This window comes from Phascolarctos cinereus, unplaced genomic scaffold (assembly GCF_003287225.1).
Source record: "Phascolarctos cinereus isolate Bilbo 61053 unplaced genomic scaffold, phaCin_HiC Scaffold_3;HRSCAF=262, whole genome shotgun sequence".
Taxonomy (NCBI): Eukaryota; Metazoa; Chordata; class Mammalia; order Diprotodontia; family Phascolarctidae; genus Phascolarctos; species Phascolarctos cinereus.
Window position 1 is genome coordinate 59,447,791 of NW_027555736.1, and position 13,481 is coordinate 59,461,271.

At 46.0% G+C, this 13,481-nt stretch overlaps 1 protein-coding gene across 2 annotated transcripts in view; it reads right to left on the reverse strand.

Moving 5' to 3' along the window:
• ZCCHC24 (zinc finger CCHC-type containing 24) overlaps positions 1-13,481 on the reverse strand; it is a 140,851-nt gene that overhangs the window by 110,838 nt on the left and 16,532 nt on the right. For both annotated transcript variants that reach the window (XM_021006069.2, XM_078150875.1), the window contains exon 2: positions 12,314-12,514. In XM_021006069.2, coding sequence (XP_020861728.1) covers positions 12,314-12,514 — 201 coding nt within the window. The remainder of the gene's footprint in view (positions 1-12,313; positions 12,515-13,481) is intronic.

Here is a 13,481-nt window from a genome sequence, read left to right on the forward strand (position 1 = left end):
GTGGAGAGGGAAGAAGGCAGAGATTCCAAGATCTGGTAAGGATGCTCTGCCACAGAGATGGGAGAAGGGAACACACCCTAGAGTGTGGTCATCAGGGAGAAGAAGCAGCAACCCTCTGAAAACATCCTATTTTAATTAATTACTCCTGCTAATCTGATAGGAAGTCCCCTTATTTCTCTGCTGCTGAGGTAGTATACAAGCAGTCAGTACCCTCTAAATTCAGTGCCCTGCAGCAAGGTCCTGGTCACCCTGCCCTCATTATGACTGGTTGGAAGGTACAGTTAACATTGGGTGTTGGGTTTACAACCTCCTCAGAGATCATCTCTACAAGCTCTCTCAAACGCCATTGTACATTCCTTTCTGTCCTAGCCTGGGAAATTAACCTTTTCCCACTTTCCTCCTGATAATACTATTTTTAGTTTTCAACATTCACTTCCATAAGCTTTTGAGTTTTAAATTTCCCCCCCTTCCCTCCCCAAGACAGCGCACAATCTGATATAGGCTCTGCACGTACATTCCTATTAAACAGATTTTCACATTAGTCATGTTGTAAAGAAGAATTAGAACCAATAAGAGGAACCACAAGACAGAAGTATATCCCACAGCCTCAGATCTTTTCTTCAGCCACAAGCCAACCAGTCAGCCAGCCATTCTTGCCTATGAAGGGGATGTTCTAAAACAACCAAGGACTTCAGGACTAAGCCCTCGTAGTCTCATGGGCCTCTTTCCATTTCTCAGACTTCACCTAGGCACCACAGGAGGAAGTCTCCAGTTGACCTGGGTCCATATTGGTTGAGGTTGAAATAATGGTTGGACATTCCTGATATCTACCCTGATGGCCCACAAGCCCCTTCCCCATATGCGCCAGTGGGAGAGCTTTAGGAAGTGACAACCCCAGACCTCCCTAGCTCCCTTCTATTCTTCTGTTCCTGCTGGTGCTCAGAATTGTGTTGAGATGTCATGAGTCACACCTCACTTGATGAACTAGAAAGATTGTATTTGAGGCAGAAGATATTGTCACCAATCCATCCCTCCCAGAAGACTTCCAAACCTAGAGTTGTCCCTAGAGTGAAGTCTGACTCAGAGCTCCCAACCAGCACCAGGAGTTCCCAAGAGGGAATCTTGGGACCAGGAACACCCATCCCACCACAGCACCTGCACTCAACTAACTGGCCTGGAGACTGAAGCTCTGGGTCATAGGACCAGGAGTCACAGAGTGGAGAAACCATAGACTTAGAGCAAGAAACGAAATTACAGAAATTATCTAGTCCAATCTTTCATTTTACAGGTGAGGAAACTGAGGTACAGACAAGTTGTGACTTGTCCAAAGTGACATAAATAGCAGATTCAAGCAGATTTAAACCCAGGTCATACCTGTTAGATTGTTATTTATCCTCCCCCTTATGGTAGCTTACAAGCATTATTTTTTTTTGGACAGAGGTCAGAGCATGCTTGGACAATGCACTGCTTTATTCAGTCCACCCTGACAAAGGCATCTAGCTCATCAGAATATGATTTAAGCTGGCACAGGGAGCACCACCTATTGGTTGGTAAGTGCCAAGTCAGCAGGACTGAGTGCTTGGGTTGTGCCTTGGGGGAGATGGGAGTGTTAGGATAGAATGCTCAGAATGGAACTGGGCATATACTGTCAGACAGAACTGACAAATTGATTGGTTTTTTTGAATGGATTTTTTTTCCTCTTTCTTTTTTGTTAAAAGGAATGGGGTACTATGGGGGTGGTGGCAGTAGTAGATATATTCTGAAATAAAGGTGATTTTAAAAGAAAGTAAAAATAAGATTTTTTTTGACAAATTATGATAGTTTATTTCAAATTATAAGTTTGATTGCTTTTTAATAACTTCAGGAGAGTTGAGTATAGAAATTCTTTTGCTATTGTTTTGTTACAAATTTTCTTTTTTCTTCTTTTTTTAATTAATTTATTTTTAGTTTTCAACATTCACTTCCATAAGCTTTTGAGTTTTTCATTTTCTCCCTTTCTTCCCCACATCCCTTCCCAAGACGGCGCGCAATCTGATATTGGCTCTCTATATACATTCCTGTTAAACATATTTTCACATTAGTCATGTTGTAAAGAATTAGAACCAATAGGAGGGACCACAAGAAAGAAGAAACAAAACAAAACAGAAGGGGAAAAAAAAGAGCAAATAGTATGCATCGATCTGCATTCAAACTCCATAGTTCTTTCTCTGGATGTGGACAGCAAAAAATAAAATTTTTTAAAGGTATGGAATCCTGGAAGGTGGGTACAATTTTAACCAGGGTGGGTAAGAACCAGTCAATATAAAAAGGGATTATGAGGGACAGCTATGTGGTGCAGTGGATAGAGCACCGGCTGTGGAGTCAACAGGACCTGAGTTCAAATCTGACCTCAGACCAAACACTTGACACTTACTAGCTGTGTGACCCTGGGCAAATCACTTAACCCCAACTGCCTAAAAATTAAAAAAAAATTAAAAAAAAAGAATTACTCAGATCAACAAAAAAAAATAAAATAAAAAAATAAAAGGGGATTATGGTATACTATTTATTGTAAGCCTCTTGTGAACCTCTAAAGTCTCTCGAGCTAGGTGGCAAAATAAGAGTGCTGGGCTTGGAGTTGGGGAGACCTGAGTTTGAGACCTGAGCCTATCTCCCAGAAACTTACTAGCTGTGAGACAGTGGACCAGTCATTTAATTTCTCTGTGCCTCAGTTCCTTCATCTCTAAAACACGAGAATGATGGCCCTTTCAGCCCTGTATTTACAATTCTTTGAACTTCTAGGGGTTTTCCACCACAAACGAATCCCAAGACTTAAAGATATTCTGCTCCCTTGTCCCTTCTACCTAAGCCTGAGATTGTAACAGCTCATATGGCCCTTAAAGCCCTGTGCAACCTGGCCCCAAAGTACTCTTTTATCCTTATTGAACATTACTCCCCTCCATGCATGCTGTAGGGAGGGAACAGGCATCTATGAAGCACCTGCTACTGTGCTAAGCACTTTAAAAATATCTCATTTTATCCTCACAACAATCTCATAAGATGGGTGCTATTATTATCTCTTTTTACAGCTGAGGGAATGGAGGCAGACAAGTTAAGTGACTTGCTCAGCTAGTAAGCGTCTGAGGTCATATATGAGCTCAGGTCTTCCTAACTCCAGACCCAGTGCTCTCTCCACTGCAACACCTAGCTGCCTCCAAGCCAAAATAGCCTTCCTGTTCCTTCAATCAGTACTTAGAGGAGTTGCAGCCAATGCGGGTAGCCTTACAATCTACTCTGCAGGCCACGGATGCTCATTTCTGGCAAGCTCCAAGCAACCTAGAGACCCCCTGAGCCCTAGTAAATAACAGACACCTAGGAGCTAGAGGACAAAGTCCCTTTCCAGTTACCCAGACCCAAAGCCCTGTGGCATGTTAACTGGAGTTCCCTGTTTCCATGAAGATGTTTCACTGAGAATCTTATTCCCATAGGATTTGGCTTAAGGAGGGAATAACATACACATTCAATTGGGTATGGAAATCTGTCTTACCCTACAGGAAAATAGGGGGAGAAGGGGACAAGAGAGCAGGGGGATGATAGAGAGGAGGGTAGATTGGGAAAGGGGGTAATCAGAAGTAAATACTTCTGAGGAGGGACAGGGTCAAAAGAAAGAATAGAATAAATGGGAGGGTAGGATAGGATTATGGGAAATAGGGTTAGTTTTTCACAACATGTCTACTATGGAAGTGTTTTGCATAACTGCACATGTACAACCTATATTGAGTTGCTTGCCTTTTCAATGAGGGTGGGTGGGGAGGGAGGAGGAGAGAAAATTTGAAACCTAAAGTTTTAAAAATATATGCTTAAAAAATGTTTTCACATGGTACTGGGAAATAAGAAATACAGGAAATGGGGTACAGAAGTCTATCCTGCCCTACAGGAAAATAGAAGGGGAAGGGGATAAAAAAAGGGGGGAGAGATAGAAGAGAGGACAGACTAGGGGAAGGGATATTCAGAATGCATGCCATCTTGGGGTGGGGGGAGGGGTGAGATGGGGTGAAAAATTGGAGCTCAAAAACTTGTGGAAGTGAATGTTGAAAGCTAAAAATAAATAAATTTATATATAAAAAAATTTTTAAAAAGAAAGAAAAAAAAAAGATGTTTCACTGATCCCTGCTCCAGAAGGCACTGGGAGACACACCTACCTGAGCCATGATGGTTGCACCCCATGCTGGAAAGGAAGAATTTGCAGTCCTTGAAATAACAGATTCTTCACAGATATGCAACCAAAAACACTGCTTTCTAAATTGTGAGAGATAACGGCCCAGAGGATTTTGCTCAAGGGAACCATGTACAGCTTCCAGGCCCCCAACCTAGTTCAAGGGTTTCACCTACATAAATCTCATCCAAACAGCCCAGGAGTGGCCCTGGAGACAGAGGAAAGGGTATATACATCAACACCAAACAGTTATTAAGCATCCACTATGGGCCAGGCACTGTGTAAGTGCTAGAGATACATAGAAACGCAAAAAATAGTCCCTGCCCTCAGAGAGTTTACAGTCTAATGTCTACATAGCCCATGTACTGTTGTGACTTTGTAACTAACATGGCAGCAACAAAAGACATAGGCAGACATAATCTGAAGTGTATCTGCCTTTCCTGAAACAACTAAGTGAGCATTTTCTGGCTTGGGCATAAGCTCTGTGGAACGCTTTCTGATCTCTGTAGTTTCTTCTTGAGCATCTCCCATCTTTAGGACTCCAGCATATTTGCCTTGCTTTGGATCCAATAAAGTTGGTCAGAGCTGCAAAGAAATTGTTCGTCTCCCTTCGTTCAGGACCAGAAATGGCAGCTGAGCGAGACATGCACATATGTATACACCTAAGAGTTGGTGACACCTGAGAGGCATAAAGTCCTGAAGGAGAAACACAGGCCCAGATCCCAAAGACAGAAATTCTTGAGAGACTCTGGCAGACAGAGAACCCCAAGAAAAAGAGATATAAAAAATCTTCAGAGTTGGTGGCGTGAGGGAAGGGGACAGAGTAAATATGCCAGATTCTCCCTGTTCTGCCCACTTTCCCTTCCTATCTCATCCCCCTTACTCCCTAAGCCATTTCTTCCCCCCACCCCTTTCACACACTCCCCCCACCCTATCCATCCAATAGTCCTGGAACTATTTACATGCCTAATTCTAAAGTTTTAGCTGTTCTAGGAATCTCTCCCTGTTTTCTTTTTTTCTTCTTCTTTCTTTTGCAATCTCCAAGAAACTTGATCTGCCAGATGGGTGGGAGAGATTATTGTTTTGTGTCTGACATCTGGATTTCATTAGTGGCCTCAAGCATGCTGAATCAGGAATGGTTGCTTCCCAAGGGACAAGAGGGACTTTAAATCCTTGGAGTGGCCCAGGACCTTCTTCTGAAACTCTCCTTCAACACCTCCCCCCCAACATACATACATACACATGCTCACACATACAAATGTGTACTACAGGAGTGTGTGTGTGTGTGTGTGTGTGTGTGTGTGTGTGTGTAGGGGGGGATACTTCTAAACCCCAATGGATGCCTCCCTGGAAAGAGTAAACAAGCCCTGAAAGATGGCTGGCCAAGGAGGGGGCAGGCGAGCGGGCGGGGCTGCTGGGCCAGAGACTACCCTCCCCCTTCCTTGCTCGGGGACTTTGGGCATTCTGCCATCTGGCCGCTGGCGCCGCCCGACTGAGGACTTGGCTGGGGATGGAGGTGGAGGGTGGAGGGAGAGCCCTGGCAGAGGGATGTGGGGTCTGGGTAAGAGTTGCTGACACCCCACCCCCTGCACCCTAACTCTGGGCCTCGGATTCTAACAGGAACAAAATAACAAGGTAGAAATTAAGGAAGTGGTTGAGGGAAAAGCCTCGGGTTGAGGATAAAGAGACCCCAGCTCTAGGCCGGGCTCTGCCACTAACTAGCTGTATGATCTTGATGTTCACTTAACCTTACTGAGCTTCAGTGTCCTCAAATTGGTAATACAAAGAATTGCCCTGACTACCTTAACAGTGAACCGCCCAAGGTCACACAGTAAATGCATCCATAGTAGCCTAACAAAAGAACCCTGCTCTCTAGATCAAGTCGCCTGTTTCCTTCTAAACAGTGGGACAACAGTGCTCCAGAGCCTGGGCCTGGGTCACAGAACCTCCCGTGAAAACAGAGAACTACAATTTACCCAGAGTGAGACAACTGTCAGACTCTGCTTCCCATCCCTTCCTGTCTACAGTAAGCCACCCAGACAGAACCATCCAGGCCCACAAATCCAAAGGCACAGTGCCTGGTGAGAAGCCCAGTGGCACAAGTCTTGATGCAGCAAGGGACACAGAAGCATCCTGAGACCAAGGGGGAGGGAGGAAACACTGCATCCCTGATGCCTCAACCCCTGGTGTGCACTCAAACAAATATTTTTATATTGGGACGTCTCCTCAGCTCCAAAGAATTCTTTCTCTGAAACCATCCTTCTTGTCACACAGGCCCTTCCCCTCCTCCCTGCCAGAATCATGAGTGTAGCAATGTGATTTGGGGCTTTAAGGGGTTTCCCACCCCCACCTCCACCCCTATTCCTCTCGATATGCCTTTTCTCATCTTTTGAAGAGCACGGTATCGTCCATAGGCATAGTGAACATGTTTCCCGATCCAAAATTCAGAAAACTTGGTCTGAAAAAGGATTATTTTTTTTAGGTGTATCCATGCAATCAGGGGACTTGCTTAAGCTTTGATATTAGTGCACACAGTGTGGTGTCTGCAGCTTTAAATAGTTTCACCTGGTATCCCCACCACCCTAACTGTTCCACGGGATGCTTCACATGACTCCCATAGACAGTGCAGACCTAGCTACAGGTGGAACATACAATGGGATAGAACACCACGTGTCTTCTTGAGGAATCACAATGCTTCTTCAGTCTGTCATTAGCAATCTTTTGTGGCCTCTGTGATTTTATTGTAATGTTTACTGACTAAATTATTCAGGTCTTGTTTTCTAAATAATCGGGATTCACAGGACATTTCCACAACTTCTGGGGACAAGTAGACCAGAATATCTGAAATCAGGCCTGCCTTAAAAAGTCCAAAAGGCATGGCTGCTGTAATCCATAGGGAATATGTGGTGAATTCAGGGACAATAGCTGCAGTGTCCACATTGGGCTGCCTCTGCCCAGAGTTAAGCTGTCCCTGGCCCCTCAAGCCATTGCCCAAGGGCTCTTCAGTCTGCCTCACCTCGAGCTTTCTCTTCATGCACATACCCATGGTGCCTGTGATACAGACTTTACACACACACACACACACACACACACACTCATAGTCACACACACTCACACACCCCTATTTAATGTCAAAGATCCTCATACTCATGTACACAAACACACACTCATAGGTCTGGTACTCTGTGAGGACAGCTTGTTCAGAGCAAAATGCTCCAGTTGTGGTTACCAAGGGCCCTGCTCCCTCTGTATACTGAAGCTGTCTAAGTTACAGGCTGGCTCGCCAAGCATTAGGAAGAGCCAGCTGTTCGCAGGTTGAGCAAGACTCTGAAATGCAGATGTAGGGGAAGGAGCCTTTGATGTCTCAGACTCCCAGGCAGCTTACATTTGAAATGAGGTTATAAAACCAACCCACCCCCATAATCCTGCTGTACCCCTAGACAGTTGCCACCCTGAAATGCAAAAGGGGCAGAATGACTGTGTAAAAAGAAAGGCAGCTGCTCTTTGCAAGATCCACACTCAGTCAAATCCTCTTCTCCCGTGATACAGTAAATTCATTTAGGAATCCTGATAGGATGCATACACAGATGTGTCTACTCTATATCACCCTAGGGCACCACACACACACACACACACACACACACACAAGCTCTATACTACCATTTAGGACCCTAAGAGGCACCCTAGGCTGGGGCCTGGCTTAACACCCTGAGTATTTGCTTTTTCTCACTCCCTTCCTATTTGGGTTATCTCTGCCCACTGTGAGTTTCAGTAACTCCAATGGGTTTTTTAAGTGCATGGGGCTGCATTTATGTAGCTTACAGTCAAAGTCCAAACTCTGGCCACTGCTGGTGTGGGCCAAGTAATACATTCACCCTTTGGAAGAAATACAGGGCAGGCTTTGGTTCTTCACTGGGCTTGAAGCAGTCTCCTCCACACTCACCAAGTGCTAAAAAGGAACTAGAGCCAGTAGAATGATGGAACCATTGCAAATTCTGGCTGTTTCTTCAGAGGTTTCACATTAGCCAGGTCTCACTGGACCCTGCTGACATTAGCTAGAGTTTAGCCAGATCCGATCTTTACATTGCAGTGTGTCCAGTCAGCAGTGGCCCCTTGGAAGACTATAGAGCTTTGTCTTTAGCACCCTCCCACCTCGGCTTTCATGCCCTCTTACACCCACCTCAGGCACCCAATACCCTTTGGCTGCTTAGGAACATTTGTCTGCTCCCAACAGCAAACCAGCTCTCCCTAGCCAGTGGGTGAAGCTCTGGAACCCTCTCTGCCCTACCTTCTTTTCAATCATAAAGCTGGAAAGAAGTCAATAAACTAATTCACACTAAAGTATTAATGTCTGATAACAGCACAACCATATTACCCCAACCAGGGAAATTTGTATTTTCACAGGGATTCTCTAATGATACGATGCCCTGTAACCAGAAGAGGCTCAATAATTATTTGAAGTCGTGAGAGGGGTGAGGGTAGAGTATCTTTAGGCACCAAGATTCGGGGAAGGAAGCTCCCCAACAATTGCTAACAATTGTTTGTTGAATGAAAATATGCAATTGTTCACTTATGTCAAGTGTTGAGAGGAAATACAAAAGTTTAAATAAGATACTTTCCTTGCCCTTCTAGACAAAAACCTGTAACATAGAACTATAACACAACATAAAACATGATGAGCAAAAAGAGAAAGAGAGACAAAACTGTCAGTTCTGAGGAAGAGGCTACCATTTCAGGCTGGGCTATCAGTTAAGGTTTCATGAAATAGGAGGCATGTGACCTGGGCTTGATCTCAATAAGTAAAAAGGAAGACAGAGATGCACGCTCGTAAAGATTCAGCCTCAGTCAGAAGGACCTGGATTCAGGTCCTGCCTCTGAGTCATCCTAGTTGTGAGACCTTGGGCAAGTCACCTGGGCAAGTTGCCCCAGGGAACTCTCTAAAGACAGAGAGTTGCAGAGCAAATGCTGATCTGTATTGTAGTGGGTTAGTTTCCTCACTGGGCATTCCTTCCATGGATGGATCTTTCCAGAATTGTTTTGGGGATCAAATGGGATGATGCATGTACATCCCTTTGCAAACTTAAAGCACTATTCAAATGCTAGTTATTCTTATGACATCACCGATCTGAGCCAAAAAGGAAAAAATAGGTAAGTAAAGGGAAGAAAGGATATTTCAGGTGCGGTGACCAGTGGCCCCCAAACCAGGAGAGCTTAGGACATGAACTGAGTGCAACAAAAAGTCAGGGCAAACAGGAAGGCAGGGAAGGATTTTGAGCTAAAAGGTGACAGGAGCTGGCCAGTGAATGAGGAAGAGGAATCTAACAGTACTATGAAGAATAGATTGTAGTGGGAAAGACTGCAGGCAGAAAGACCGAGGAGTGTCCCAGAATGTAAAAATACCATGTAGACAGCCGTCTCTCTCACCTACACAGAAGATTAAGCACATTGTCCCAGCTGGGGATGCCCGGGCCTCAGCTAGAACCCACCTCTCATCACCACCATCTCAGTTACGTATAACACGGAGACACTAAGTGGTAGGCTGAGGTGTCCACAGCATCCACTGATGCTACAGGGCTTCTGAAACAGGGATGAGAACATTGTATCCTCACTCTCCTTCCCTTCTGCTCCCTCAGTATCAGGAGGAGAGTTAAATGGAATACAGCTACCAGTCCTCCAGTGTTCCTGCCTCCTTCACACTGGCTGGCTCAGCTGTCTGCCAGCATCAGGACAGCTGGCTACAAAATAACAACCAAATTAAAAAAACCATTGCAAGCTGCCTTGATGCTGATGGGGTAGCCTAGCCAGGCAGCCACATCTTTTGTGAGGCAGTATTGCCACTCTGGAAAGATATCTGCCAAAAAACCTGGGCTACAATTCAAGTTCTGCTACTAACTTACTGTGTGACCTTGGACGAGTCACTCACTCCTCCTGGGATCAGTGTCTTCATGTGTAAAGTGAAATACTGGCTCTAGATGATGCCTAAGTTCTCTTTCACCTCTAATGTGAGTCTGATTCTGTTTTTGGTCTCACTGATTCCCCTCACCTCTGAAGTTCTGTATAGAAGGGGGACAGGTGTGTAAGTGTGTAGCCCATGGTTTAAGTACTTTCTATTACTTCTGTCCTGTCTTGCAATGTTCAGTATTATTTTGGATATCTAGTTCTTGTCTCCCCCGATAGACTGCCAGCTCCCTAAAGGAAAGAGCTTTTGTTTCAACATTCCCCAAAGGACCTGACAAAAAGCTGAGCCTGGCAGAGAGTTAATAAACACCAAATAAACAGTTGCTTATGTCCTCAGTCCCTCCCAATAAGAGAAGAAAGCAGAGGTTAAGCAGTCCCTGAGCCACATGAGAAGTGGGCGTGGAAATCACCACTGAAAATTTTGCACCTGATTAATATTTGCTGAATTGAATTGACTTAGCTCTTCATTTTAATGAATAGCTATTGATTAATAATATCAGTATTAATTCACTGTTTCATTGGTGCTAATAAGAGTTTGTACACTCTGAACTACAGAGATTGAGTCCAAAGGAGAGGAACTCCGCAGTTGCTGCCCCTAAAATAGACACTCCACTTGTGGATCTGGGAGCTGATTAGATCTTTGAGAACAGATGTTCTTTACCCACCTCTTCCATCACTGATTTAGTAACCCTTGGTACATGAGAACTCTGCTCCTCATCTACCTCTCACAATGGGCCATGGCCTAGGTCAAAGTCAAGGTCTCTCTGTGAGCTTGTGAGGCAGGGCAGGGGCTTCTCAGATGGGCAGACCCATCACTGGAGCCAGGGGTGAGAGATAAGAAAAGGAAACATCCCCAGAGCAATTCTACAGTGAAGTGATCTTGACATCTATGGAGTCAGCTAAGAAGACTCTGCTGAGGTGAGCAGTGCAAAAAGTGACAAAATGATCTCTCTCTTGTGTTGGGTAGGAGGCCTCCATGCTCAGCTTCAGGAGCTGGTATCAAAGGCCTTAAAGACCCTCTTGTTTCCTCCTACTCTACTTACTTTGCAATTGATGGAAGGAGACCCAGTCTGTCAAGGAACTCAAGATGAAGGATAGGGGATTTAATTCCACAGCACTTCTGAGACTCCCAAGCACCCCCTTGCCTCTTTCCCTTTTGTCCCACAGTAGAAAGGCACTTTCCTTTTCCCAGGAAGCCTTCCTTCCCCTGCTGCATCTGAGGCAAGCCTCCCTGGCTTACAGCCCAGCCCTTTCTCTAGAGGGCTCGCCTTCCTGGGCCTTGGAGATCCTCTGAAAGTCTCAGGATTTCTCAGGAGAATAGTGGCTGCAGGGTAGAAGAGCAGGGAGGTGAGGCAGCTGAGGTGTAAGGGGAACACCGCAACCAAGCACATCTGGATTCCTGGCACCCGCCCCACATTCCTTCCCTGTGACTGAGAGGAGGCGGGGGCCTTGGGAGAGTAGTGAGGAGGCTGCAGTGCTTGCCAGCTTCCCTCCCACCAGGGCCTGGACCCCCTGGCCACGCCAAATGGAAACCTGAGCCAACAGGAAACCTGGCCGTGGATCTTTCAGGGGTAAAAGGGAAAAAAAGGAGGCCAGGGAAGGCTTTGGAAAAATTTCCCCCATCACCTTTCTCCTAGGTTCAGGGAACTTAGAATCTCAGTCTCAAGTCTTCCAACTGGGACAAGTTTACTAGTAGGGGCCCTTTTCTGGCCTTTCTTCTTGGCCAGGACCTTGGGACCAGGAATACCAGCATTTAAACCCATAAATTTCTCCCTTTCTCCCCAAAGTGTTGCAGCAGAACACTTGCCAATTCCACCCAACATCAAACTGGAAATGGGGCCTGCAATCACCTTTATGCCAACCTCTAACACACCTACCAACTGCTTTCTTAAGAAGATAGGAAGAAAGAAAGGAAGGAATTAGGGAAAAGAAGGGAAGGGAGGAGGGAGGGAGTGAGGGAGAGACAAAAGGAGATATTGGAGAAAAGCAGAAAGCTGCACTGGACACTCATCTTTGGAAGTAAGCAGTGTTCAAGGTCAGATGTCTCCTTCCCTTTCACAGTGAGTGGTGAATTTTTCCAATGAACTTAGACCAGAAGAACCAGAGTCCTCCTGAGAGGCTGGGTGCCTTAGCCACGTGCTTGGGCAGCCCGGTTCTTACCTGGGGGCAATCTTTTATGTAGTGGCCCTTGTTGAAGCAGAGGTGGCAAAGGTAATTGGGGGGTGGCCTCTTGCTGGGCTTGCGGGCCTCAGAGGAGAGAGACAAGTCAGAGAAGTGCTCGGTGAGGGAGCTGAGACCATCCACGATGTTGTTGAGAGAGCCATAGGGAGACGCACTCTTGTACAGGCTGCTGCTGAGGGCCTGAGGGGAGAGAAGTTTAGAGGTTCATAGAATTTAGTGTCAGAAGGGATCTTAGGCACCATCTAGTCTAACCTACTCACTTTATAAAGAAGGAAACTCAGACCCAGAGAAGGGAAGGAGTTGGTCCCACAGCCAATAAGTATCAAAATACAAAGCCAGAAGATGAGATGTGGAAGGAGGTTAAGAATGGGCCGTATAGGGCAGCGAAGTTTGGGACCACAAGAGCCTCCATCCTCCCCTCTTCACACTAGCCTCAATACTTTAAATGTTGGTTGTGAGACAAAAGACCTAGAGGAGAACTCAGATGATGCTCCCCACACACACCTCATTGTTATTTCAGCCCTGACTTTATTTGTTCCCAGGTCAAATCTGTCACTAGACCCACTGACCCCTACCCCTGCTTCCTGTGAGGCTGAGGTGGTAACAGTCTCTCAATGTCCAGCTGAGTCACCCAAGTGACTCCTACCTGGTCCACTGTGAGTGATTCGTCAGTATTAATGCAACTGGGACAAAGACCAGTAAAGACACCCAGGGCCCACCCCCTGACCCCTTCCTCCCATAGCCCCCAGCATGAGTGAGCCCAGCCTCTGTCCAAATCCATAGCAAGGCAGTGGCTCCTGGTCTGTCTGGATGAGGGAAACCAGACATCTCCTTTGGGCAGGGCTTCAGAGACAGTGCAGCCTGGCCCCCTAGCCTGATGTATACATGGGCTATTTATAGGCATCACCAGCTCCGGGCTTTGTTAGGCAAGAATTTGACAGGCAGAAGTGGGATGGGCAAGACCACGTGGAGGTTGGGGCCACAGCTCAGTGATGACTTTGGAGAATGGCTGCTATCCTCATTTTAACCCAGGAGAGACTGAGGCCTGAAAGAGGTGGCATCCCTCAGAGTGGGAGTTGGGGATAAGAGAAGGCCAAGGCGGGAATAGACCTCAGACACTCCTGGTTCCCAATCCCAGTTGGGCCAC